Below are 26,862 nucleotides of genomic sequence, written 5' to 3'. Positions count from 1 at the left end.
GGTAGTCTACTGAAGAGCAACTCAATATTGAGCGTGCATTAAAGACTACTTTGGGGGCAGGAGTACTGACGGTGGAGATGCGTGGCAAGACCACAATGTTGACCAGATAGGGCATTAATATCAGTCCCGAAATCACAGAAAATATCGGCTTTTCATTTATCTGACTTTCATTTATCTGCATGTCCAGCCCTTAGATTTAGCCTCGCAATTAAGTGTTTTCCCTTTTTCTTTTCAGGACAACCATGGCTACAAGTAGAACACAAAACAATTCGATATAAGTAGTTGCATTCATGAGTTGTACAAATGTCAATACAAAAGTAAGGTCTGCCAAAGCAAATTCCTGATAAAAATGTATGAATGAATATCAATGCTATGTGTATACTGTGTGGAGTTTGAGTTTGTGACAGCAACTATGTGAGCTTATTACAGTATTATAGACGTTATGTCCTGAGATTTTCTGTGATCTTCTATGTAGAAGAACCCCTTATTTGTTCATCACTCCTGTTTAGCGTCATAGAGCGAAACATGTGGTAGTGAGAGTATCATCTTTTCATGAATCGATTTGAATGGTTTGCAGCTCAAACCATTCGGACTCTACATACATTTTTGTAAAAAAGACCAAGCCAGGACTCTCTCAAACACCGCTCTAGCTCAGCCCCTGTTAAATCACACAGACTAATGGTTGGCATCGACAGATGTAGAAGAAATATACCAATCCAATGGTACAACCCGGAAGTCTGTAGCTCAAACACACAATGTTTAAAGGAGGTTATAGAAGTCCAAAACGTGCAGGCTTTAATGATGGAACTCGCACCTTTTTATTCAGATGTCATAAATTGTAGGCTACCTGTGTCATGAACTGTACAGATACTTGAACACCATACGATGTATATGTTTCACAGCTCACCCGCTGTTTGTTCCAAAAAAATGTGTTGAGTAAAATGTCATACTACCAGCTCAGTTTTAAATTGCCATTGAAATTCATTTGATGCAACAACAAAAAAAATATTACAAGAGTGATTTCTTGTCAAGCGAGAAATACAAATGGAGAAAGAGTTACTGGAATGGGCAGAATTATTTTTCAGTGGGCTAGTACCCCCAAGCATAGGCTGTGGCCTCAGCTCCAGTTTTGATGCGTTAATCTTTTTAAGTGCTCCATTGCAGTGTGAATAGATAGCGACTAACAGATGATAATAATAGCTGTTAGAATACCACCATTCCAATAATAGAGATTGGACAGTTGTTTGGCCCTCATTCGCTGGGGTCAAATATATAAATATAGGCTGACCAATCCCGTCTCCAAAGAGGCTTTTAAAGATAAACGTAATTCATTAACCAAAGTTTAGCTGCCCGTTGAACAGCCTTAGTGTTGCTTGTATATGGATCTTCCCCATGTGTCTCAACGGATCAACAGGTAGCATCTCACGTTGCATTCAAGGTTAAAGCTGGAGAATCTCTTCTCAATCGGAAATTACCTTAATATTTATATGGGGCTGGAGAAATGTAACCACTCTCAAATTAAGAGACAGCTGCTATGGATGCAAGGCCTTTTCCCATCCATGATATCAACATCGATATCAACATTATATTAATCATAATTTGAGGCTATACAGTGCTTGTTTACATTTACTTTGTTTACAAACATTTGAGTAAACAAGCTTACATTGTGGGTTCTGATGGGGTACGACAGTTGAACTAAGCTCACGAGGCATTTATACGTTTATATTCTTCAAGGATCAATTGGTACATATCATTACTGTCTAAGTCCAAAAATTGATATGGCAACTGTAGATTGACCCTTTAAATGGTTAATTTGACATTTACAACCTTTTGCAACCGATACATATTAGTACTAGTTTACATAGTTTAAACCTCAAATAGCAATACCAGAGGGACGTAGAAGTAGAGAGTATGGCATAACAGCTGTGAATGATAGGGGGAAAAATGTGGTTTTAGATTGTTTTCTTTGGGTCTAGCCTACATTTGTAATGTGTTATGGGGACATCTGGTGGCCTGTCTGTTAGTTTTGGAGTGAATGTTACGCTCCTCCTATTTCCTGCCTTCTAGTCAGCTGACTGCGAGTGAGTGTAACGTAGATATGCATGGAACAAATCTCAATTGATTTTTACCTCGCGGTCTCGCTTCTGCCTCCTTCTCAGAACCCATTGGAGGAGAAGCTCAGAGGGGCGGGATCTATGGCTATCTTATCCAATGGGTTTTGAGAAGGAGGCGAGGAGAGTGGACGCCCGGAGGTTGCAATTGAGATTCTCCCTTGGTAGTCTACGGGTCTGGAGTCCTGCAGTAGTAACATAGTAGTCTACATTAATTTATCAATGTTGCGGATACAACTTAATCCATGACTATCGAGGTAAGCGCAGTTGGCGGTTTGTATTTGCCAAAAATAAAACAAGTGGGGTGCAGAAGAATTTCAATATTATTCTAAACTGTCAGTGTCTTCATATCTGTCAACGGTAGGCCTACAGCAATGTGTGTGTTTTTACGTGTTCAATAGGTGTCAGTGTTCTATTTCGCCAAAAGTGCCGAGCTGACGGGACTCAAATCGGAGACGATCAGGGTCGCCTCAGAACTGACGACCGTCGAGCTGTGGCAAGGCCTTGTCAGCAGACACCCCAGGTAAATACGAGACCCTACAAGTTCAATTAGAATATATCTTAGTCATTTAACTCGTTACTTTATTAATGTCACGTATTTTCTTTATTCCCAAGACTATCTGCTGTGCGCGATTCAGTTGTTTTGGCTGTGCGACAGGAGTACCTGGCCCTTGGGGACGTGCGTGTGAGCCTTAGGGATGGGGATGAGGTTGCTGTCATTCCGCCGTTAAGTGGAGGATAAATTAAACATAATTTAGGTAAAAAAATGTATTAACATTTACTCTCTTAATCATGGAAGACAAATTCATATTGCATATGCAGTATTGTCCTTTTGAATTACTTTGCCTTTAGGTTCAGATTTTTGTCCCCTGCGGTAAATTAGACTACTTTTTTCACAATTTCCACCAATTTCAATTGAATGTCAAATGTCTGCTTCTTTTAGAGTCCTCATCCCTCATTCCTAACCCAGATGGCTGAGGCGGAAGGGGATCCCAGGGATCTCGTTAAACTGACACATGACAAACTTTCTGTGGACACAGTGTCAGACTCTGTCACCTGCCCTTCCTGTGGAGCCATCTCCATCTTCATAGGTGGGTAGGGACTACACACAGCTCAGCTCAACTACTGTTTTATGTCTACTGTTTTATCAGAACACTCACTGTTTTACTGACCAATGTAAGGTGTCATGGATATTTCTGTTTAAAACAAGGATGATTAAGCAGCATTGAGTGAGTAACCTGTGAGATCCGGATAGCCTCAGACAACAACATTGATGCATACGCTGATTCGGTGCGGGAGTTTATTAGCAAGGGCATTGGTGATGTTGTACCCACGGTGACTATTAAAACCTTCCCCAACCGGAGACCGTGGATTGATGGAGGCATTCGCGCAAAACTGAAAGCGCGAACCACTGCTTTTAATCAGGGCAAGGTGACCAGAAACATGACCGAATACAAACAGTGCAGCTATTCCCTCCGCAAGGCAATCAAACAAGCTAAGCGTCAGTATAGAGACAAAGTGGAGTCGCAATTCAGCTGCTCAGACACGGTCTACAGACAATCATGGACTACAAACAGAAAACCAGCCCCGTCGCGGACACCAACGTCTTGCTCCCAGACAAACTAAACAAATTATTTGCTTGCTTTGAGGACAATACAGTGCCACTGACACGGCCCACTACCAAAACCTGCGGGATCTCCTTCACTGCAGCTGACGTGAGTAAAACATTTAAACGTGTTACCCCTCGCAAGGCTGCCGGCCCAGACGGCCTCAGAGCATGCGCAGACCAGCTGGCTGGTGTGTTTACGGACATATTCAACCAATACAGATCCCAGTCTGCTGTTCCCACATGCTTCAAGAGGGCCACCATTGTTCCTGTTCCCAAGAAAGCTAAGGTAACTGAGCTAAATGACTACCGCCCCGTAGCACTCACTTCCGTCATCATGAAATGCTTTGAGAGACTAGTCAAGGACCATATCACCTCCACCCTACCTGACACCCTAGACCCACTCCAATTTGCTTACTGCCCCAATAGGTCCACAGATGACGCAATCGCAATCACACTGCACACTGACCTAACCCATCTGGACAAGAGGAATACCTATGTAAGAATGCTGTTGTAAGAATGCTATGACGCTACACATTTAACCCCATAGTACCCTCCAAACTCGTCATTAAGCTTGAGACCCTGGGTCTCGACCCCGCCCTGTGAAACTGGGTCCTGAACTTTCTAATGGGCCGCCCCCAGGTGGTGAGGGTAGGAAACAACATCTCCACCCCGCTGATCCTAAACACTGGGGCCCCACAAGGGTGCGTTCTCAGCCCTCTCCTGTACTCCCTGATCACCCATGACTGCGTGGCCATGCACGCCTCCAACTCAATCATCAAGTTTGCAGACGACACTACAGTGGTAGGCTTCATTACCAACAACGACGAGACGGCCTACAGGGAGGAGGTGAGGGCCCTCGGAGTGTGGTGTCAGGAAAACAACCTCACACTCAACATCAACAAAACAAATGAGATGATCGTGGACTTCAGGAAACAGCAGAGGGAGCACCCCCCTATCCACATTGATGGGACAGTAGTGGAATGGGTGGAAAGTTTTAAGTTTCTCGGCGTACACATCACAGACAAACTGAAATGGTCCACCCACACAGACAGCGTGGTGAAGAAGGCGCAACAGCGCCCCTTCAACCTCAGGAGGCTTAAGAAATTTGTCTTGTCACCAAAAACACTTAGATACACAATCGAGAGCATCCTCTCGGGCTGTATCACCGCCTGGTACGGCAACTGCTTCGCCCACAACCTTAAGGCTCTCCAGAGGGTAGTGAGGTCTGCACAACGCATCACCGGGGGCAAACTACCTGCCCTCCAGAACACCTACAGAACCCATGTCACAGGAAGGCCAAAAATATCATCAAGGACAACAACCAACCGAGCCACTGCCTGTTCACCCCGCTATCATCCAGAAGGCGAGGTCAGTACAGGTGCATCAAAGCTGGGACCAAGAGACTGAAAAACAGCTTCTATCTCAAGGCCATCACACTGTTAAACAGCCATCACTAACGTTGAGTGGCTGCTGCCAACATACTGACTCAAATCTCTGGCCACTTTAATAATTAAAAATCGGATGTAATAACTATATCACCAGTCACTTTAAACAATGCCACTTTATATAATGTTTACATACCCTACATTACTCATCTCATATGTATATACTGTACTCTATACCATCTACTGCATCTTGATGTAATAAATGTATCACTAACCACTTTAAACAATGGCACTTTATATAATGTTTACATACCCTACATTACTCATCTCATATGTATATACTCTACTCTATACCATCTACTGTATCTTGCGATGGCATAGGCCATCGCTCATCCATATAAATGTTATATGTACATATTCTTATTCATTCCTTTACACTTGTGTGCATAAGGTAGTTGTTGTGAAATTGTTAGATTAGTTGTTAGATATTACTGTGCGGTCGGAGCTAGAAGCACACTCGCATTAACATCTGCTAACCATGTGTATGTGACCAATAAAATTTGATTTGAATTTGACATGTTTAATGGAGGTGGTTCGATGAATGCCTAGCTTTTAGTTCAGCAGGCTAACACAGAGTTGTGGCACATAGTATGTTCAGTCCAAGCTGAGGCCATAATGCCAGTGATGATTGTGATTCATTATTTCAGGGACGACGAGGGACAGTTTTGAAGGGATGAAAGTGATGCAGCTGGAGTATGAAGCCTATATCCCCATGGCCGAATCAGAACTCAGGAAGATATACACTGACATCAGGGCAAGATGGCCGACTGTCAGGCACATCTGTGTTCATCATCGACTGGGGTGAGATTCACAAATCTCTTACTGTCTCATTCCTGGTAAACTACCCACCCACCCACCCAACCAACACAACCAACACAACCAACCAACACAACCAACCAACCACTTAGTTACTACTGTATGTCGGACTATGGGTGGGGGAACTGTGACACTAACTATAGGATAACTATGCTATAAGACATGTATTCTTTTATTTTCCAGGGTGGTGCCTGTGACTGAGGCCAGTGTGATCATCGGCATCTCGTCTCCTCACCGGGGGGACTCTCTGGAGGCAGTGCAGTACTGTATAGATACCCTGAAAGCCACCGTGCCCATATGGAAGAAGGTGAGCAGGACCTGATCATGTGGCTAGAGACGGAAAAGCGCAGAAGGGTTCCTATTGTTATTGCTGAAATACACACATGAACACAATGTTGTTTCTGTAGTCGATATTGTTACTGCACAGGTATCGATTCAACTTCTTTTAAAAGTTTTTACTAAATGTATGTATGGGTACGATGTAGTACAGAATGGTCATGGGACATAGGGTAATCATTAAAGGGATACTTCAGAATTTTGGCAACGAACCCCTAATCTACTTCCCCAGAGTCAGATGAACTCGTGGATACCATTTTTTTCGATCTCTGTGTGCCATTTGACGGAAGTTGTTAACTAGCGTTAGCGCAATTGCTAACTGGCGTTAGCTCAATGGCTGGAAGTCTTATGGTAACTGTTAGCATACTCGTAGATACCATAGGCTTCCAGTCATTGCGCTAACACGGGTTAGCAAAACTACGTCTTAACTTCCTTCATACTGGATGCAGAGACATAAAAATGAGTTCATCTGACTCTGGGGAAGTAGATTAGGGGTTCGTTGCCAAAATTCTGAAGTATCCCTTTAATGATTACCCTATGTCCCATGACCATTCTGTACTACATTGTACCCATACATACATTTAGTAAACACTTTCAATTAAGTTGCTCATATACTTGTGCAGTAACAATGCAATTACTACACTTCACTGCCAAAATCCCGAAGTTTAACTTTATGTAAGAGTTGTGTGAACTTCCACAACTAAACTAATCATTGTCAAGTGACTCAGTCACATGGCTGCAGAGCCTGTCTGAAGACACAGTTTGAATTAGTGCAATTAGTTCCACAGGAAGCTAATGCTGGGGGGATGTTTTCTGTCTTTGGTAGGAGGTGTATGAAGCTGACGAGTCCTGTTGGAAAGAGAACAAAGAGTGCCAGTGGACATGCCAGAGTTGACCTCTAACCTCATCTAGGAGCTTTTTTTATGCCAAATATTAGGTAATACACACTGTATCCGTTTTTAAAGCTGTCCCTAATCCAAAAATATAGTCAGTCACACCTTTATGTACGTAAAGTTTTAATGAAATAAAATGTACCATCAGTATATATACAACACTTTCAAATGTTTGAATGCTATAAAATGTTCAGGAAAGAAGTGGCATGTACCCATTGAAAATATATCTGGAAAAATAACAGTGGGACATTTTTTCTCGTAAACATTCTCTCAGAGGGTTTAGTCTTTGCTACTGCGCGTACCTTCACACCGAGCTTCGCTTTTCTCCCAATCACGATACAGTAACTTTACAAATAAACAAATGAACCAGCACACGCTTCCAATACTTTATTTTCTACTTTCGCTGTGTAGGGAATACGTAAAACACTTTTTAAATGGATGATAATGTATCTGAATGATACATATTTCATATTTAAGTCACACAATAAATAGTCTCATTTTCTACACATTCAAAAACGGCCTTTTGCTCTGATATCGCAAATAGTAAATACATCCATTTTTATATGAATCTGATCTGAATACAGTGTATTTTCTAAAGCCGGTGTCTTCACAGTTGTACGGCTTGTAGTAACTATACAGTGTTGTCTCTGGAAAACCGCGACTGAGATACTCAGAGGCAGGAAGTGCACCAGTGAAAGTAGGAAAGAAGGGTTGTGGATTCTGTTCAAATGTTGCTATTAGGTACACACACAAAAAAAAGGATGCCTCAGCATCAACAGAATGTCAAACCCCTCCCATTGCAAAGGGAAACGCTGAGAATGCCAACATGTGATAACCATGCCGATTGTCTACAATCTCTTATGCGTAGGCTATTTTCCATATCCATTTGAAAGGCTATTGATAATATACTTCTGTGCTTTCCAACCAATTGCACAGTAAATTGCACAGTAACATCCAGAGAGATGACAAATGATTATACACAAGCTTCTTATCCAACAATAGGCCTATGACTAAAAAAGCAACAATTATTTGAACAAAAATAAACCAGTACCCAAGTATGAATTCAGCGAGTAAAAAATGCACCGTAGATTATTTACTTTCCTATAGAGGATCCAAGATGGCAGACATAATCGGGTCTTTGTATGGATGTGTTTGATGGTCAGAGGGCCAATGTCTTTCTGCTCACTCAAAACACTCCATTCACTTCACAACCCAAACCATTTTAAAGCCACCAACCCAACCAGACAGCCCCTTTCCACTAACAAGCCCTTGGCTCAATATGTATGTACAACTCATGTTTGTTCAGTTACTGTTTATGTGTGGTTGTGGTCCGTTGGCCATTATGTGTTCTCAGTCTGTAGGCACATTGTCGTTTCCGAGATGGGTTCTTTCCCGTGCCTGGTTCTCACGCTGCTGTGTTCTCCAGTCCCTCGGTCTCTGCCTCATCCTCCTCAGTGTTTTGCATCAGCTGCTTGTACTTTCTCCGGAAGAAGCCAAACTGGGGGAGAGGGAGAGAGAGAAAGAGAGAGAGAGACAGAGGAAGAGACAGAGAGGGAGAGGGAGAGAGGCACACAGACGTAAAAGATGACATGGTAGTACTTCTTGGTCTTGGTAGGATAAGCTCAGAGCATCTGCTGTGAAGAGAGTTTTACAGCAGTAAAGTCAACAAAAGACTGAATGCATACAATACCTTCCAAAGCAGGCCAATAACCAGAGCCAATAGCAGCAGGCCTCCAATCACACTGCCCGCAATAACGCCTACAGGCACATCTCCTTTCACCCCTGGTTTACTGATGGTGACGCCAACCTGCAGACAGGACAGGAGGCGGGATGTATCACGCTTACGAACGGTCAGGCAATACAAGTCTTGTAGCTGTTAATATGCTGTTCATCCTAGATCCAGGAGAGGGCAGTGTAGAACTTGTACAAAACAACAAAAACAAGGCACTTCATATATATATATTTTTTTAACAGATTCTCTCTGGGTTTCAAAGATATTAGGTGAGGCTGTATTCAAATGTCTTTGATGTATTAGTCCTGTACCGTCAGGTGCTTGTGAGAGACGACCAGCAGTTCAGGCTCGGAGGTCTCTATCTCTGTGCTCACAGTCAGCACAGTGGACTGGAAGGATGACTGCTCGGAGACAAGACAAGAGGAGAACGAAAGAGGCAATGAGGCAACGCCGCTCCATGGGAGGAGGAGCAGCAAGCATGTAAATGACGAGGAGTAGATGAATGTGCGATCTATACGTACAGCAGCAAAGGTACCGTTCCATATCCGTGTGGTCACGTTCACGAAGAAATCGCTCTTTATCCCCATGTCTTTCAGGACACACTTCATAGGCTGGCACTTGGCTGTCTTACAGTTCTGGAAATATCAGAAAAACAATAGGACATGTATTCAGAGGAGATCATCAGATATACACTGTGACTCTATCTTTGTCTCTGTCTGTCAAAAGAACACACACACGCACACACACACACACGCACACACACACGCACCAGATCCTCTGTGCCCATTAGGTTCTCCTTGGAGAAGGATGCTGTGTAAGGCTTCTCACTGATCTTCAGAGGGTTGACGAGGCTGGTTACTTCACAGCTCACTTCGCCAGCCTGCAGAACAGCAACAACATTTGTATTCGTATTGGTCAGGTGGCACGTCCTCGGGCTGGATTCAATCAGTTTCACTTGCGACAACCCTCCCACTCTGTCTGCCGAATTCTCTCTCTTTTGCTCTTGATAGGATGCCGGGGTGCGGAGGGTTGTCAGCGAAATGGGACATTCTCCACGCAGACACACTGTTAGATTTTGGTCGTGGCATTTTTGTGGCTGTTTTGTTTGTTTGTTTGCTTTGGCACTATTCAACACCCCTCATTATTGCATGTATGCACGCAACCACTTACACTACTGACTACACACCATTGTTACTTGTTTATAGTTTACTTTAGTGAATAAATACATTTTTGTTATTCCTTCATCTCCACGTTGTCTCCCTTTTTGTTACGGGCTACGAGCCAGTTCGTGACACACTGAAGTATCGCGGAAGATACACGTTAAAATGTAAAGGTAATTTCCGATTGAGCTGTAATATGCACCACTCACTGGGAATGCAGTGTCCGACCGCGGGAACGGGGAATGCAGTGTCCGACCGTGGGAAAGGGGAAGCAGTGTCCGACCGCGGAAACGGGGAATGCAGTGTCCGACCGTGGGAAAGGGAATGCAGTGTCCGACAGCGGGAACGGGGAATGCAGTGTCCAACCGCGGGAATGGGAATGCAGTGTCCGACCGCGGGAATGGGAATGCAGTGTCCGACCGCGGGAATGGGAATGCAGTGTCCAACCGCGGGAATGGGAATGCAGTGTCCGACCGCGGGAATGGGAATGCAGTGTCCGACCGCGGGAATGGGGAATGAAGTGTCCGACCGCGGGAACGGGGAATGCAGTGTCCGACCGCGGGAAAGGGAATGCAGTGTCCGACCGCGGGAAAGGGAATGCAGTGTCCGACCGCGGGAAAGGGAATGCAGTGTCCGACCGCGGGAAAGGGAATGCAGTGTCCGACCGCGGGAAAGGGAATGCAGTGTCCGACCGCGGGAATGGGAATGCAGTGTCCGACCGCGGGAATGGGAATGCAGTGTCCGACAGCGGGAACGGGAATGCAGTGTCCGACCGCGGGAACGGGGAATGCAGTGTCCGACCGCGGGAACGGGGAATGCAGTGTCCGACCGCGGGAACGGGGAATGCAGTGTCCGACCGTGGGAAAGGGAATGCAGTGTCCGACTGCGGGAACGGGGAATGCAGTGTCCGACCGCGGGAACGGGGAATGCAGTGTCCGACCGCGGGAACGGGGAATGCAGTGTCCGACCGCGGGAAAGGGAATGCAGTGTCCGACCGCGGGAATGGGAATGCAGTGTCCGACCGCGGGAATGGGAATGCAGTGTCCGACCGCGGGAATGGGAATGCAGTGTCCGACCGCGGGAACGGGGAATGCAGTGTCCGACCGCGGGAACGGGGAATGCAGTGTCCGACCGTGGGAAAGGGAATGCAGTGTCCGACCGCGGGAACGGGGAATGCAGTGTCCGACCGCGGGAACGGGGAATGCAGTGTCCGACCACGGGAACGGGGAATGCAGTGTCCGACCGTGGGAAAGGGAATGCAGTGTCCGACCGCGGGAACGGGGAATGCAGTGTCCGACCGCGGGAACGGGGAATGCAGTGTCCGACCGCGGGAACATTGCCTTTAATTGTCAATCACGCTCTAAAGCGGATCTTCAGCACTACGGATTGAATAGAGCCCCGCGTTGCGCTTAATCTGTTTCGCTCTGTTTTCTCTCTCCTGAGCACAACCCAGCTGTATTCCAAAACAACACTGGCACGGGACCTGGCAGCAAAGACTATTGACACAGAATACGAGGGGCACAAAACTCTGCCAAAGCTAGTTATTTGGAGACAAGGCAGGTTGACTGGTTATTTATACCCACAGGTTCTGTTTTGACTCCTGTCACGTACAGCAATGGGTTCCCTCTTGCTGTAGCACTGGGCAGTGAGACTGTGAGGTAGGCCAGACTGACTGGGAAGTTCCCTGTAGAGACCTAAGCAGAAGAGAAGACACTTCTAATTGACGCGTCATACTTCTCTTACCATTTCTACCACAAGGGGAAAGGAAGTATTTTACCCCAGACTGGCAAACCAGTGTACATTGTAAAGTACTCAAAGGACCGTGTAGCTGTGTGCGCATGATATCTCACCTTCAGAGAGAATTTGAACTCCGGACCGATGTCATTGAAGGTATTAACTGCGGTCTTCGCTTCATTGTCCATGTCAACCACATAGAAGTTGAGATTGGCTTCCCTGGAGAGGGAGATCTCTGAGTCATAGTGGACAGGGACGGAGATAGAGGCTTGGTTGTCTGACGGGTTCGCCTCTGTGCTGTCACTGTAGAGAGGAGAAGTAAGCCCGTGCAACAGAAGAAGACCCAGAGTCCTTACAGAGAACACTACATGATCAACTGTGGTTGGTACACGAACGAGCAAACAGGTGCTACCTTAGAGCTTCAAAGCTCACGTCGGCTTCGGTCTGCAGTTGATTCAGGTTGAAGTCAAAGTTGATTCCAAACGTCACCTGCAGGGAACAGTGTATTGTTTAAGAACGGCAACCCCGGCCGACAGAGACCTACACACGCGACGGCTGTCTTGTCGTTTGTCGTCAGGTCTTACCTCTTGGTTCTGCCTTAAAGCTGGGTACCCCACCTGGCATGAGAGGGTAAGAGACTCCTTGGTGGAGGTGCACTTCACCTCTGTTCCATCACTCTGAAATGAAACACAACGTTAGGTAAATGCTTACTGATAAATATCAAAATAGCCCTCCTCTAGGGCATGCGTATGTGTACAAAGCAAAGATCCTGATGCATACTGGAGGACTGATGGAGGCGTAGAAGAGGTTTTTGGAGTACGTGGCCGTGACTTGGGTGTTGTACGCATTCTCCTTCTTGTTGGTCACAGACACAGTGAAGGAGAGCCTCTTGTCCTTGAAGCTGACCAGCATCCTAGATGAGCTGCAAAACACAACACTCGTTTTACTCAGAACAATACTGAGGGGGTCAGAATGAATGTATAATTCTACCTGTATGTGCATGGGGGAAATGACATGCTGTAGAATGAAGACACCACAGTTTGATGGGGGATCCATGAACAGATCTCATGGGGCCATATATGGTGTCACCATTAACTGGAGCAGTGAAAATAACATATGTCCCTCTGACTGGCCAAGGTTTACGACCTTACCACTCACTCTAAGAGGTGCTGTCTGTGCGTTTGTGTCTGTCTGTCTACTGTGTGTCATAACGACCTTGTCTGTCTGTCTGTCTGTCTGTCTGTCTGTCTGTCTGTCATATAACGGCTGGTATTCAAACAAATCACCCTGCATTTGACTGTTAAAGGTTATTTATGTTTGAGCCGCATCTGTAGTGTTTACTGCAAATGCCGTCTCTGTGAAAGTCAAGGAAATTGCTTCTGAAAGTCAAGTGCAGTGCAATGTCGGCACATTGGGGTTTGCTTGAATCCCGGTCTGTGTCATTCAACTTATAGAGGAAGTGTATTCCCACTAAACCAGACCAACAGAACAGGACTTATTTGTCTGTTCCCATAGAGAAACATATGGGAATACTTGTCTAATAATATGATACATGTTATTCCTGAGCTCTTGGAGGAAGAGTGTAGGTTGAGAGTAGCCTGGTTTAACCAGACTGAATGCTGTGCTCAACATTGAGTTCGGTGTTCAGTCTGGTTTTTCTAGGCTAGGTTGAGAGAGTGTCAGATTTCACCTGGGAATCATCTCTCCTTTCTTCAACTTCAAGAGCAGGTCACTCAAACACACATCGTCAGAGCCACAGTCTTTGGAGAATGGGATCTGTTGTAAGAGTTCACACGACATAAAATCAAATCAAATTGTATTTGTTACATGCGCCGAATACAACAGGTAGACCTTACAGTGAAATGCTTTCTTACAAGCCCTTAACCAACAACGCAGTTTTAAGAAAATACCTAAAAAACAAGTAACAAATAAAAGTAACAAATAATTACAGAGCAGCAGTAAGAAAACAATAGCGAGGCTTTATACAGGGGGTACCGGTACAGAGTCAATGTGCGGGTTAGTCCAGGGCACCGGTTAGTCCAGGGTACCGGTTAGTCCAGGGCACCGGTTAGTCCAGGGCACCGGTTAGTCCAGGGTAATTGAGGTCAAATTTACAAGTAGGTACAGTTATTAAAGTGACTACGCATAGATAAGAACAGAGAGTAGCAGCAGCGTAGAAGAGGGGGTGGGGGCTATGCAAATAGTCTGGGTAGCCATTTGAATAGGTGTTCTGGAGTCTTATGGTTTGGGGGTAGAAGCTGTTCAGAATTCTCTTGAACCTAGACTTGGTTCCGCTTGCCGTGCGGTAGCAGAGAGAACAGTCTATGACTAGAGTGGCTGGAGTCTGACAATTTTTAGGGCCTTCTTTTGACACTGCCAGGTATAGAAGTCCTGGATGGCAGGAAGCTTGGCCCCGGTGATGTACTGGGCCGCATGCACTACCCTCTGTAGCGCCTTGCGGTCGGAGGCAGAGCAGTTGCCATACCAGGCAGTGTTGCAACCCATCAGGATGCTCTCGATGATGCAGCTGTAGAACATTTTGAGGATCTGAGGACCCATGCCAAATCCTTTCAGTCTCCTGTGATGTGGACGCCAAGGAACTTGAAGCTCTCAACCTGCTACACTACAGCCCTGCTGATGAGAATGGGGGCGTGCTCGGTCCTCCTTTTCCTGTAGTCCACAGTCATCTCCTTTGTCTTGATCACACTGAGGGAGAGGTTGTTCTCCTGGCACCACACGGCCAGGTCTCTGACTTCCTCCCTATGGGCTGTCTCGTCGTTGTCGGTGATCAGGCCTACCACTGTTGTGTCATCGGCAAACTTAATGATGAGTGAACAGGGAGTACAGGAGGGGACTGAGCACGCAACCCTGAGGGGCCCCTGTGTTGAGGATCAGCGCGGCGGAGGTTTTGCTACCTACCCTTACCACCCGGAGGCGGCCTGTCAGGAAGTCCAGGATCCAGTTGCAGAGGTTGGTGTTTAGTCCCAGCATTCTGTTGTATTGGGAACTGTGGAGGAGCCTTATCCCAGTTCAACCCCAAACCTAGCCTCAACCACAACTGTAACACTAACTCTGGCTTCATGTCCACATCCCATGTCCACCCTAACACTCAACCACAACCCAAAACCTAATCCCAGCTTCATGTCCACGTCCAGTTCAACCCTAACCCTAGCCACAACCGTAGCTCTAACCCCTAGTTTCATGACCACATACTGGTGCAACCCTAACCATAGCCTCCTCCACAACCATAACGCTACCAACTGTAATAGTCTAAAACTACAATATTTTCATTCCTACTAACAACTGCAAGCAATTGCAACATCAACATATATTTAATGTACATCCCATATTATTGATATTTTAATTGAGTGGTAACTCACAAAGAACTCCCAGGCAGTGGGACTGAGAACATCCAGAACAGGACTGGAGTCTGGGTCCTGCAGAGTGATGTCCACACGCAGACCGATTGAGCTCACAAAGTCAGGGGCCTCCTGTCAGACAGACAGTAAGCAAAATATAGGAGTTTATGTATTAGTTTCATTCATTTGACTACAAAGCTAATTCTCATCAGCGGGATCAGAACTCAATGAACTTATTGGAATTGTATAAGTATCCAAAAGAAAACAACAAGATAATACAGAAACGTAGTGGGCATTGTTTTTTTTCCATCATCATACATACAGTGCCTTGCGAAAGTATTCGGCCCCCTTGAACTTTGCGACCTTTTGCCACATTTCAGGCTTCAAACATAAATATATAAAACTGTATTTTTTTGTGAAGAATCAACAACAAGTGGGACACAATCATGAAGTGGAACGACATTTATTGGATATTTCAAACTTTTTTAACAAATCAAAAACTGAAAAATTGGGCGTGCAAAATTATTCAGCCCCTTTACTTTCAGTGCAGCAAACTCTCTCCAGAAGTTCAGTGAGGATCTCTGAATGATCCAATGTTGACCTAAATGACTAATGATGATAAATACAATCCACCTGTGTGTAATCAAGTCTCCGTATAAATGCACCTGCACTGTGATAGTCTCAGAGGTCCGTTAAAAGCGCAGAGAGCATCATGAAGAACAAGGAACACACCAGGCAGGTCCGAGATACTGTTGTGAAGAAGTTTAAAGCCGGATTTGGATACAAAAAGATTTCCCAAGCTTTAAACATCCCAAGGAGCACTGTGCAAGCGATAATATTGAAATGGAAGGAGTATCAGACCACTGCAAATCTACCAAGACCTGGCCGTCCCTCTAAACTTTCAGCTCATACAAGGAGAAGACTGATCAGAGATGCAGCCAAGAGGCCCATGATCACTCTGGATGAACTGCAGAGATCTACAGCTGAGGTGGGAGACTCTGTCCATAGGACAACAATCAGTCGTATATTGCACAAATCTGGCCTTTATGGAAGAGTGGCAAGAAGAAAGCCATTTCTTAAAGATATCCATAAAAAGTGTTGTTTAAAGTTTGCCACAAGCCACCTGGGAGACACACCAAACATGTGGAAGAAGGTGCTCTGGTCAGATGAAACCAAAATTGAACTTTTTGGCAACAATGCAAAACGTTATGTTTGGCGTAAAAGCAACACAGCTCATCACCCTGAACACCCTATCCCCACTGTCAAACATGGTGGTGGCAGCATCATGGTTTGGGCCAGCTTTTCTTCAGCAGGGACAGGGAAGATGGTTAAAATTGATGGGAAGATGGATGGAGCCAAATACAGGACCATTCTGGAAGAAAACCTGATGGAGTCTGCAAAAGACCTGAGACTGGGACGGAGATTTGTCTTCCAACAAGACAATGATCCAAAACATAAAGCAAAATCTACAATGGAATGGTTCAAAAATAAACATATCCAGGTGTTAGAATGGCCAAGTCAAAGTCCAGACCTGAATCCAATCGAGAATCTGTGGAAAGAACTGAAAACTGCTGTTCACAAATGCTCTCCATCCAACCTCACTGAGCTCGAGCTGTTTTGCAAGGAGGAATGGGAAAAAAAATTCAGTCTCTCGATGTGCAAAATTGATAGAGACATACCCCAAGCGACTTACCGCTGTAATCGCAGCAAAAGGTGGCGCTACAAAGTATTAACTTAAGGGGGCTGAATAACTTTGCACACCCAATTTTTCAGGTTTTGATTTGTTAAAAAAGTTTGAAATATCCAATAAATGTCGTTCCACTTCATGATTGTGTCCCACTTGTTGTTGATTCTTCACAAAAAAATACAGTTTTATATCTTTATGTTTGAAGCCTGAAATGTGGCAAAATGTCGCAAAGTTCAAGGGGGCCGAATACTTTCGCAAGGTACTGTACATACAGTGCCAGCCAAAAGTTAGGACACACCTACTCATTCCAGGGTTTTTCTTTATTTTTACTATTTTATACATTGTAGAATAATAGTGTAGACATCAAAACTATGAAATAACACATATGGAATCATATAGTAACCAAACAAGTGTTAAACAAATTAAAATATATTTCATATTTGAGATGCTTCAAAGTAGCCACCCTTTGCCTTGATGACAGCTTTGCACACTCTTGGCATTCTTTCAACCAGCATCATGAGGTAGTCACCTGGAATGCATTTCAATTAACAGTTGTGCCTTCTTAAAAGTTCATTTGTGGAATTCATTTCCTTCTTAATGAGTTTCAGCCAATCAGTTGCATTGTGACAAGGTAGGGGTGGTATACAGAAGATATCCCTATTTTGTAAAAGACCCAAGTCCATATTATGGCAAGAACAGCTCAAATATGAGAAACGACAGTCCATCATTACATTAAGACATGAAGGTCAGTCAATCCGGAACTTTTGTACAATCGCAAAAACCATCAAGCGCTATGATGAAACTGGCTCTCATGATGACCGCCAAAGGAAAGGAAGACCCAGAGTTACCTCTGCTGCAGAAGATAAGTTCATTAGTTACCAGTCTCAGTTACCAGTCTCAGAAATTGCAGCCCAAATAAATGCTTCACAGAGTTCAAGTAACAGACACATCTCAACATCAACTGTTCTGAGGAGACTACGTGAATCAAGCCTTCATGGTTGCTGCAAAGAAACCATTACTAAAGGACACCAATACAAAGAAGAGACTTGCTTGGGCCAAGAAACACGAGCAATGGACATATGACCGGTGGAAATCTGTCCCTTGGTCTGATTAATCCAAATTTGAGATTTTTGGTTCTAACCGCCGTGTATTTCTGAGACGCACAGAGTAGGTTATTGATGATCTCCGCATGTGGTTCCCACCGTGAAGCATGGAGGAGGTGTGATGGTGTCGGGGTGCTTTGCTGGTGACACTGTTTGTGATTTATTTAGAATTCAAGGCACACTTAACCAGCATGGCTATCACAGCATTCGGCAACGATACACCATCCCATCTGGTTGGCGCTTTGTGAGACTATCATTTGTTTTTCAACAGGACAATGACCCAACACACCTCCAGGCTGTGTAAGGGCTATTTGTCCAAGCAGGAGAGTGATGGAGTGCTGCATCAGATGACCTGGCCTCCACAATCACCCAACCTCAACCCGATTGAGATGGTTAGGGATGAGTTGGACCGCAGAGTGAAGGAAAAGCAGCCAACAAGTGCTCAGCATATGTGGGAACTCCTTTAAGACTGTTGGAAAAGCATTCCAGGTGAAGCTGGTTAAGAGAATGCCAAGAGCGTGTAAAGCTGTCATCAAGGCAAAGGGTGGCTACTTCGAAGAATCTAAAATCTAGAATATATTTTGATTTGTTTAACACTTTTTTTGATTACTACATGAGTCCATATGTTATTTAATAAAGTAGATGTATTCCCTATTATTATACAATATAGAAAATAGTAAAACTAAAGAAAAACTGAGTAGGTGTGTCCAAATGTTTGACTGGTACTGTACATACAAGTAAACATTAATCTTGGTAATGTTCCTGAAATAAGATCAATTGATTGATTTTTAAGAGTTTGTTAAAAGGATGTGTCCTCCATTATAAATGAACACAGTAATTCAACAAGGCCTGACAAAGGAGAAAAAACAGACACACCTCATTCAGCAAATCAGCATCAAACCTTTGCATATTATCTCTCTTTACCTGGACAAAGACCTCTAGTGTCTCACAGACCTCCCCGGTGGAAACCCGGATGTCTTTCTGCAGGACTCTCTCTGAGTTCCTGAACTGACCTCTGGAGGTGACACGAGACGACTGGAGCTCAGCATCCAGGGTCAGGTTGAACCTGATAGCTGAGGTGAGAAGTAGCACAGGCAACAAGACACAATTAGAGGGAGATACTAACACAGAGACAGAGAGACAGAGAGACAGAGAGACAGAGAGAGAGAGAGAGAGAGAGAGAGAGAGAGAGAGAGAGAGAGAGAGAGAGAGAGAGAGAGAGAGAGAGAGAGAGAGAGAGAGAGAGAGAGAGAGAGAGAGAGAGACAGAAGAAAAGAAGAAGGGCTTACCCACAGGTCCTACAGGTATCTTGGGCCTGAAGGTGGCGCTGAAACAGACTGAGGTGTTGAAGCAGGACACCAGCCTCCCACTGACCCTGCACGTCTTAGTCAGGATGCTGACCGTGTCAGGGTTGAAGGTTGCCCTCGCTGTCACCACGGCCATACCGCGAGACCTGGGAGAGGTCATAATCAGTGAGTCATAATCATATATCAAGCTAACTGGCTCTTTTATGTTTTTGAATGACAACATCTACTGAGAGATGCTTCAATCACAAGGCAACTTGAGTCATGAGTCAACTTCAGATTGGTTAATGTGTTGATTAACTGATTGGCTCATTGGTTGACTGATTGATTGATTGATGTATTGATTGTATAAGTGACATCAGCAACTACGTGGAAGTGGTTAGCAGCAGTGTCAGATCCAGATGGGAATGGTCAGCATAATCCAATCTCTTTAAACCAAATCCACCCAGCTGTTTTGCTCTCTAGATGGAGTGGGAGGAGGTGACAAGACTAAATGCTTTCCCACAGTTATGTAAGAGAAGGCTTTCCATGAGGCGGCACATCTCACTCAGTCAACTAAAACTGGAGGAGATACAGTAAGTATAAGATGTTTCTCTCAGAGCCTACTGTAATTTCATTTCTTCGGGTTTGGAGTTATTGTGAACCAAAATAAGTTGTTCAGCTGCAAAGAACAGCTGCCAATGTGCTGATATCAAGTCTAAAGTAAACACTGTAACTCGAGTAGATAACTTGTGAGACGCGTGTGATTTGAGGGAAACCAAATTATTTAGTTGTTTCCCCGAAAGAGCAGGGTTAAGAAAAAAATATATATATATTTTTCAAAAGAGAAAGAAACGACTGAGCGAGTCTCACCAGAGCTGGACCACCATTCCATAAGCCCCCACTGAGACATCTGGTATGGTGTCATCGTTTAAGTCGGAGCTGGCGTCCATGGACCTCCCGAAGTACCGCAACGCAGGGTCCAGCTTGGAGCCCAGGATTTTCTGAAATGAACAGGATAAAACGTGATTTTTACCCTTGATCCCACATCAGATGCTCACGTTGGCTGAATTCCATCAGATTGAGAAACACTTCTAGTGAATCCCAAAGCGTCAGATAAATTATATGTAGACACAACAGGTTCAGTTGTGACATGGCGGTGGGGCAGGAGTGGGAACATGCCTTGGCTCGAAGGCCATGTCGAGATTTTGAAACTCAACATGAGGTCGCACAGATAAAAAACAAATTGCAGGCCAGAAAAATGTCAGTTATTAAAAATATATAGATCTATTATCATTTTTATATACTTTCTATGTCGTTTTAGACGTTAAAGTGTGGCCTTTTTCAACCCAAAATACCAACCCCCCCCACCATAAAAGTTATTTTTATTTATTTTTTATTAAAACCTCCCGTGGGCCGGATTGAATGGGCTCGCGGCCCGTAGTTTGCCCACCCCTGTGCTAGCGAGTGACAAGAGCTGGGATAAGGTTGCGTTGAGTGATAGCACAATCCTCAACCCGCAGCTACCTGGGAAAACTGTGTCCTGAGTCTCTTCTTGTCCCCGTTGAAGACATAGATTACACCTTTATTGTTGTCTTCCAGTGGAGCTCCCACCACCACATCACTGTAGCCATCCATGTTGAGGTCAGGCACCGCTGAGATAGACATCCCAAAACGAGCGTTCTCCACTGGGGACGGACCCTTCAGGAACCCCTGAACACTTAGGATGCCCTAGAAGCACCAACGGAAAACAAACCATGAATATTCGTGTACTTTAAGAAAGCGTGACTTTCAAAAGATCTTGAAACCCCTGTGCTCAGAGAATGCCGTGTGTACACCTAAAATTAAACCATTAGATGGAATGTACAGTGGTGGGTCTGCACTCAAAAAATATAAACAGTTTTAAGGAAGATCTGTCTGGCTGACTTGGTGTACAGTGCACCAAGTCAGCCAATGACTGGAACGAATCGCAAAAATCGACTTATATCTCCCTCACTGACTTTAAACATCAGCTATCTGAGCTATCTGCTATCTGCACATCCAATCTACCTACCTCATCCCCATATTGTTTTAATTTACTTTTTTACTTTTTTGCACACCAGTATTTCTACTTGCACATCATCATCTGCACATCTATCACTCCAGTGTTAATTTGCTAAATTGTAATTACTTCGCTACTATGGCCTATTTATTGCCATACCTCCTCACGCCATTTGCACACACTATATATAGACGTTTTCTATTGTGTTATTGACGGTACGCTTGTTTATTCCATGTGTAACTCTCTGTTGTTGTTTGTGTCGCACTGCTTTGCTTTATCTTGGCCAGGTCGCAGTTGTAAATGAGAACTTGTTCTCAACTGGCCTACCTGGTTAAATAAAGGTGAAAAAAATAAGATGTGTGGCTTACCTTAGTGAAGGAGAGGAGATGGACTTTCCCAATCTCCTTCTGCTGTTCGTTCATGAACATGGGAGCTCCAACCAGTAGTAGATCAGACACACCATCTTTATCCACATCCAGAGGACAGAGTACGCTGCCGTAGTAGGAGCCTATCTACAGAATCGAAAGCGCATACAGCAAACTATTAAGAGGAACATATGTTTTGAATCAATGAGCAGAAACAAAGGATGACGACGTTTACGAAGCAGATGGGAACAAATCGGACAAGTCAGATACGATAGATCATTGGAGAGAGAGAGAGAGATAGATATATATACTGTATGATAGATAGAGATAGTAGAGAGCCATAACATCTGACAACACACCAATTGACGTGCTTTTCTTTTCAATATGGTTCATTTAGCAAACACTTCCATCCAAAGCGACTTACAGAACTGTCCCCATTGTCAACTGCTCTTCTCTTCCATTTTAATCAGAGAGCCTTACCTGGTCTCCTCTCTGGGAGTCGATGACGGTGGGCTGTCCCTTGCCGTTGATGATGTACACTATGACCTGTCCAGTGTGGTTGGACCGAGGAGCGCCAGCCACATAGTACTCTATGCTGCCATCGTTCAGCGTTGTCACAGAGTAGCCTGTGCAGAACAGCCAAACGGGATATTATGGACAAACGTGTAACAATGTCCAGCGCTAGTAGTCTTACTGCCAGTCACACTGTAAATAAAGATATCTATTGTTTGAGCTTCAATACACATTCATAGGAAGTTAGAAATTGTTGGAAAAGCAAGAGACCTTAGAATGGCTTGGTGTTGATGAACTCATAATACAATAGCACAACATCAAATGAAGATAAAGGAGACAATATTGACTCGTAGATGATTGCAAGCTCACTTACCTAATAGTGAGCTGTGGTTTCTGTCCTCTAGGATTCTCTCAAAGGCCGTCTTGGGGAAGATGTCCGATTTCTGGGTGGTGTAGTGAACCACAGTACCACTCCAGCCATAGGCCCCCACTGCACCCAACATAATCATGTTCTGTAATGAGAGCGAGAAGAGTACCTGTTAAAAACACACTAAGCAATGTTCAGGTACTGCTTACGAATGTGTTACGAATGTGTTACATAGACACCCGTGAAATAAAATGCTACCAAATAGACTAACTGATTTAAAGTAAGAGTTGGGGGTTTGTATCCCATACCTGCTTCTTGGTTTGGTGGGCACTGAATCCCACTTGGGACATCTCCATCTGAAAGTCACCACCTTTCCCAGTACCTAAACCCCACAGAAAACACAACGGACAGGTTAGGTCAAGTGCAATAAAGTGGCCGTGCTGCTATTTCTGGTTTTGTAAATGGTAACTCCTTCTTGTTCGAATGGACCGTGATACAAATTCAGCGTTGCTTTAGAACACAACTTTACCCTCGATGTTGAAGATGCGGTCTCCCAGAGATCCAGCGATCTCGAGCAGAGCCTCCTCAGCTGATACGTTGAAGAAATACCTGTCTGTCGGGGTGCTGGCGATGGACTTGATCTCCGCAATCAGGTTCTTAGTGTCAATGTCATTCCTTATGTAATACCCAAGGACCTAGAAGAAAAAAAACATAATAAAGAATTAGTTTTAAAATCATTGATATTAGAATGAAAGGGAAGATTGATATACCGTAATAATAATAATGCCATTTTATAGGGGTATCAAAGGTCTCAAACAGTAAATGTTAATACCTCACACTCAACACTGTACGTACTGTATATCCAGGTGTCTTTTGCTAAAGAGATTTTATGTCAACGAGAGACTCACCTGGATGAATAAAGGTTCAACCAAATAAGTGGGATATTTACTCACAGCAATACCAAAGCGGGTGATCTTCTCACTCTCACACTTCCTGATGACGTCGTCTCGGAGGTTCTTGTCGTGAGACTCTCCGTCCGTCACCACCACCATCACTTTGCTGGCTCCGGGTCGAGCCCCGTTCCCGGGCAGGAACGCGTTCTGTCTGAGACACGAGGTCAAAAAAGTGTCCCATCTCAACATATTCCAACCCAATTCAATACCCAATGTAAAGAAAAAGCTTCTAAAACGTTTGTTCGGAACACATTTCATTGTGTTGTATTCCATTCTATTCCATTCAAGTGCTCAATTCTAACCCCATGACCCTCAGTATGCACAGAGAGATTCTAATCCTTTTGTTATTTTTTTATAAATATGTTGAGTCAACAGAGTCAGGATATATATATTTAAATTACATGAGGGTCACGATCACTTACAGATGTAGGATATTTTTGTATTTAAAAAAAAAAAGTTTTTATGGGTGGATCAGCTTTAATATTTAATTATATTAATATATATATTAATATTTAATTATAAATTAATATTTAATTATAATAATAATATATTTAATTGCTTTAATATTGTGGAATATTGTGGAATATTGTGGGTATTGTTGCTTTCATCAATGTAATCGTCTGCATCATTGGGATGTAGGATCTTAATTTGAGCCACTTTTCTACAGCAAATAATCCTGCAGCAACAGAAAATGTGAATTATTATGTGGCTTCTAATTACATTTCTTTGTAGGGCTTGATCTGACATTTTAAAGTGGAACGTTTGACATTTTAAAGTGGAAATTACAAACTTTAGAAGCCTTTGTAAACCTTGAATAGACTACAAGTTTGCATTTCCTGCTGCACAGGAAAATTTGCAGCAACAAAAGAGTGATCCTAAGGACCCATTGACTAGCAGAGAACAGGAGGAAATGCCTTAGGCTTGCCTCCCTAATGGCACCCACATAGTGTACTATTTCTGGCCAAAAGTAGTGCACTATGTAGGGAATAGGGTGCCATTTGGGGTGAAGCATTTAGACTATGTTGACACTGCAAGAATAGAAAGTGTTGTAGACTGAGACACACCGAGCAAATTCAATGGCGCGGAAGGTGTTTGTCTCCAGGCCTTCCCTCTGGAGAATGTTCGCTGCAGCCGCAATGATCGAGTCTTTGGTTTTGTAGGCGTTCAGGTGGAATTCAACGACTGGCTCAACCCCGTACTGTATAATACTTGCCTGAAAACATGAACATAAAGTCAACAAAAACAGATAGGGATAGATCATTTACTCGGGCCAAGATTCAATCCGACTGCGGGTGGTCCACAATGCAGCTTTTAAAGGCGATCTCCGACTGAGCTGATATATGCAGTGTTAACCATGAATGAGATCTCTGCGGATGGGGGGGGGGGGACATTGCCTTTAAAAGATGCATTGTCAATAACCTCGACAAGTGGCAAATGATATACATTGATAACTGTGAGCACACTTACCTGAGTATTATCCGGTCCAATATCTAAATTCTCCAACAGTTTCTTGAGGAAAGCCACAACTGGTGGCCAGGGATATATACTGTTGGATCCATCCACAATAATAGCAATATCCATTGGACCCCCACAAGCTGGAAAGACAAGATAAGAATTGAGTTCATGTCAACACGTGCATTTTCCATGGTAATCATTCATAACTCCAACCACGAAGGGGCGTTAAATATGACATACAGTAGGACTGAAAGCTAGAATCCTTAGTTGCCACATCCATTTTTCTACAGCTGTGTACCCCTTGGTTCTTGAAGAATAGAACTTAGAAATGCCTCACGAGCTTTAGTTCAACTTTTTGGTACCCTATCAGAACACAAAATATAAGCTTGTTTTACGGCAATGTGTACACTTGTGAACAACATAAACGCAAATAAACAATACAGAGCCTCAAAATGTGGTGGAAAATGTACATCCGCGGCTCTTTCTAGGACTTTGAGAGTGGTTACCTTTCTCTAGCCCCACCCCTTAGCTTTTTAGCAAAACGGGGGTGGGGAGGACGCTTTGTTATTGTTTCAAATGAGGACTCAAGCTTTAATTTATACTTTTAATCAATGGTGAAAACAATACAGAACTCGTAGGCTAAGGATGTTTCAAATTAGGAAGGACTCTTACTTTGTAGGGCGGGTGAGAACGAAGACAGGGGGTTGAAGAGAGGGTTCACTTCTGCACAGATCCCTGGGTAATAATACTGGCTGCCACACTTCTGAGCCCACAGAGGTCCACATGTCTACCAGGAGAACAAGACGGCGCGCAAGATATAAGGTAAAACATCCAAAACAACATTACATTCAGGCTATCAATCCCAAGTCCCTAAACATGTGGGATTGATTGACTGATAAGATCTTATATGAACCCTCCAGCTGCAGTGACGTTAAAGCTGTTGATCATGATGAATCTATCTTGTGTGGCTGTAAAGAATCAGATGCAATGATTCCAAACGTGTTAACCATGAATCTATCTTGTGTGGCTGTAAAGAATCAGATGCAATGATTCCAAACCTGTTAACCATGGATGTATCTTGTGTGGCTGTGTGGGTGAAGATTAGGGTTAGGATAGCTAGAAGTTCGATACAGATGTAGTGGTGTATAAAAACAGGTTTACCATGAACTTATCTTCTGTAGCTGTGTGGGTGAGGGTTAGCCCCAGACTCATGTTGACATTGATGTTCTTCACTGTTGACATGCTGACTGAGTCTGAAGTACAGGAGAGAGAAAATACATTGTTACAGTGTCCTTGTATTCGGTAACGAATACATTCTCATGGTGCAATTACAGTGCTCAACATTCATGAAAACGCACAATGAGATCTTGCAACACTCCGAAGAACACAGTTCCTTTTCTAACCACAGTGGCCATCGCTCTGACTGACAGACTGATTTGACCGGGTTCAAATGGGATTTAAATGGAATAATGTGGGGAAACACAAGCTAATGCTAGGAGATACAGCGACTGCTAAAAAAGGGCAGGAGTTTATAGAGATACAGAAGGGGAGAAGGAATAGCTAGCCTGGGCACTAGCCTGGGCGCTAGCCTGGGCGCTAGCCTGTTTCTGCTCCCTTGCCAACACTTTATGGAATGTAATGCCAATTCCATGTTTAGTTTGACAATAAGAGCAATGGAGTTGGCAAGAGCACAAACAGATCTGGGACCAGGGCTAATGAATAGCTGGAGCTGTTTGAATGTCGTATGAAACGCATACATGTCTTACTCTCCAGGTTGAGTATGAAGTATGTGTGAAGTATGTCTTACTCTTTAGGTTGAGTATGAAGTATGTATGAAGTATGTCTTACTCTGTAGGTTGAGTATGAAGTATGTATGAAGTATCCCTTACTCTGTAGGTTG

The 26,862-nt window shown here is 44.0% G+C and overlaps 3 protein-coding genes across 3 annotated transcripts in view; 2 read left to right on the top strand and 1 right to left on the bottom strand.

Annotated features, from left to right (window-relative positions):
- Nucleotides 1-2,230: 2,230 nt before the first annotated feature.
- LOC110523920 (molybdopterin synthase sulfur carrier subunit) lies at nucleotides 2,231-7,582 on the top strand. The gene is made up of 7 exons (XM_021603070.2): nucleotides 2,231-2,368; nucleotides 2,513-2,634; nucleotides 2,727-2,869; nucleotides 3,055-3,202; nucleotides 5,813-5,966; nucleotides 6,165-6,288; nucleotides 7,144-7,582. Exons 1-3 carry the CDS (start codon nucleotides 2,357-2,359, stop codon nucleotides 2,851-2,853), a joined length of 261 nt encoding a protein of 86 aa, XP_021458745.2. The 5' UTR covers nucleotides 2,231-2,356; the 3' UTR covers nucleotides 2,854-2,869; nucleotides 3,055-3,202; nucleotides 5,813-5,966; nucleotides 6,165-6,288; nucleotides 7,144-7,582.
- On the top strand, nucleotides 2,513-7,582 carry LOC118936294 (molybdopterin synthase catalytic subunit). Its single transcript, XM_036977637.1, has 6 exons — nucleotides 2,513-2,634; nucleotides 2,727-2,869; nucleotides 3,055-3,202; nucleotides 5,813-5,966; nucleotides 6,165-6,288; nucleotides 7,144-7,582. The coding sequence occupies exons 3-6, from the start codon at nucleotides 3,082-3,084 to the stop codon at nucleotides 7,210-7,212; spliced, it is 468 nt and encodes a 155-aa protein (XP_036833532.1). The 5' UTR covers nucleotides 2,513-2,634; nucleotides 2,727-2,869; nucleotides 3,055-3,081; the 3' UTR covers nucleotides 7,213-7,582.
- LOC110523919 (integrin alpha-2) overlaps nucleotides 7,583-26,862 on the bottom strand; it is a 31,688-nt gene continuing 12,408 nt past the window's right edge. Inside the window, exons 4-29 of the mRNA XM_036977636.1 lie at nucleotides 26,124-26,215; nucleotides 25,635-25,749; nucleotides 24,975-25,102; nucleotides 24,572-24,720; nucleotides 23,508-23,658; nucleotides 23,084-23,249; nucleotides 22,863-22,936; nucleotides 22,561-22,699; nucleotides 22,155-22,300; nucleotides 21,678-21,821; nucleotides 20,796-20,999; nucleotides 20,142-20,272; nucleotides 19,275-19,438; nucleotides 18,910-19,058; nucleotides 15,217-15,327; nucleotides 13,527-13,612; nucleotides 12,617-12,758; nucleotides 12,421-12,513; nucleotides 12,249-12,325; nucleotides 11,953-12,139; nucleotides 11,686-11,796; nucleotides 9,712-9,822; nucleotides 9,464-9,577; nucleotides 9,254-9,343; nucleotides 8,901-9,017; nucleotides 7,583-8,708 (exon numbers count right to left, since the gene is read on the bottom strand). Of these exons, the coding sequence (XP_036833531.1) occupies nucleotides 8,616-8,708; nucleotides 8,901-9,017; nucleotides 9,254-9,343; nucleotides 9,464-9,577; nucleotides 9,712-9,822; nucleotides 11,686-11,796; nucleotides 11,953-12,139; nucleotides 12,249-12,325; nucleotides 12,421-12,513; nucleotides 12,617-12,758; nucleotides 13,527-13,612; nucleotides 15,217-15,327; nucleotides 18,910-19,058; nucleotides 19,275-19,438; nucleotides 20,142-20,272; nucleotides 20,796-20,999; nucleotides 21,678-21,821; nucleotides 22,155-22,300; nucleotides 22,561-22,699; nucleotides 22,863-22,936; nucleotides 23,084-23,249; nucleotides 23,508-23,658; nucleotides 24,572-24,720; nucleotides 24,975-25,102; nucleotides 25,635-25,749; nucleotides 26,124-26,215 (3,284 nt within the window). The 3' untranslated portion in view covers nucleotides 7,583-8,615. The remainder of the gene's footprint in view (nucleotides 8,709-8,900; nucleotides 9,018-9,253; nucleotides 9,344-9,463; nucleotides 9,578-9,711; nucleotides 9,823-11,685; nucleotides 11,797-11,952; nucleotides 12,140-12,248; nucleotides 12,326-12,420; nucleotides 12,514-12,616; nucleotides 12,759-13,526; nucleotides 13,613-15,216; nucleotides 15,328-18,909; nucleotides 19,059-19,274; nucleotides 19,439-20,141; nucleotides 20,273-20,795; nucleotides 21,000-21,677; nucleotides 21,822-22,154; nucleotides 22,301-22,560; nucleotides 22,700-22,862; nucleotides 22,937-23,083; nucleotides 23,250-23,507; nucleotides 23,659-24,571; nucleotides 24,721-24,974; nucleotides 25,103-25,634; nucleotides 25,750-26,123; nucleotides 26,216-26,862) is intronic.

The sequence above is a fragment of the Oncorhynchus mykiss genome, chromosome 5 (assembly GCF_013265735.2).
Source record: "Oncorhynchus mykiss isolate Arlee chromosome 5, USDA_OmykA_1.1, whole genome shotgun sequence".
NCBI classification, from domain to species: domain Eukaryota; kingdom Metazoa; phylum Chordata; class Actinopteri; order Salmoniformes; family Salmonidae; genus Oncorhynchus; species Oncorhynchus mykiss.
The sequence above is the reverse complement of the archived record's forward strand: the minus strand, read 5'-3'. Positions and strand labels throughout refer to the sequence as shown.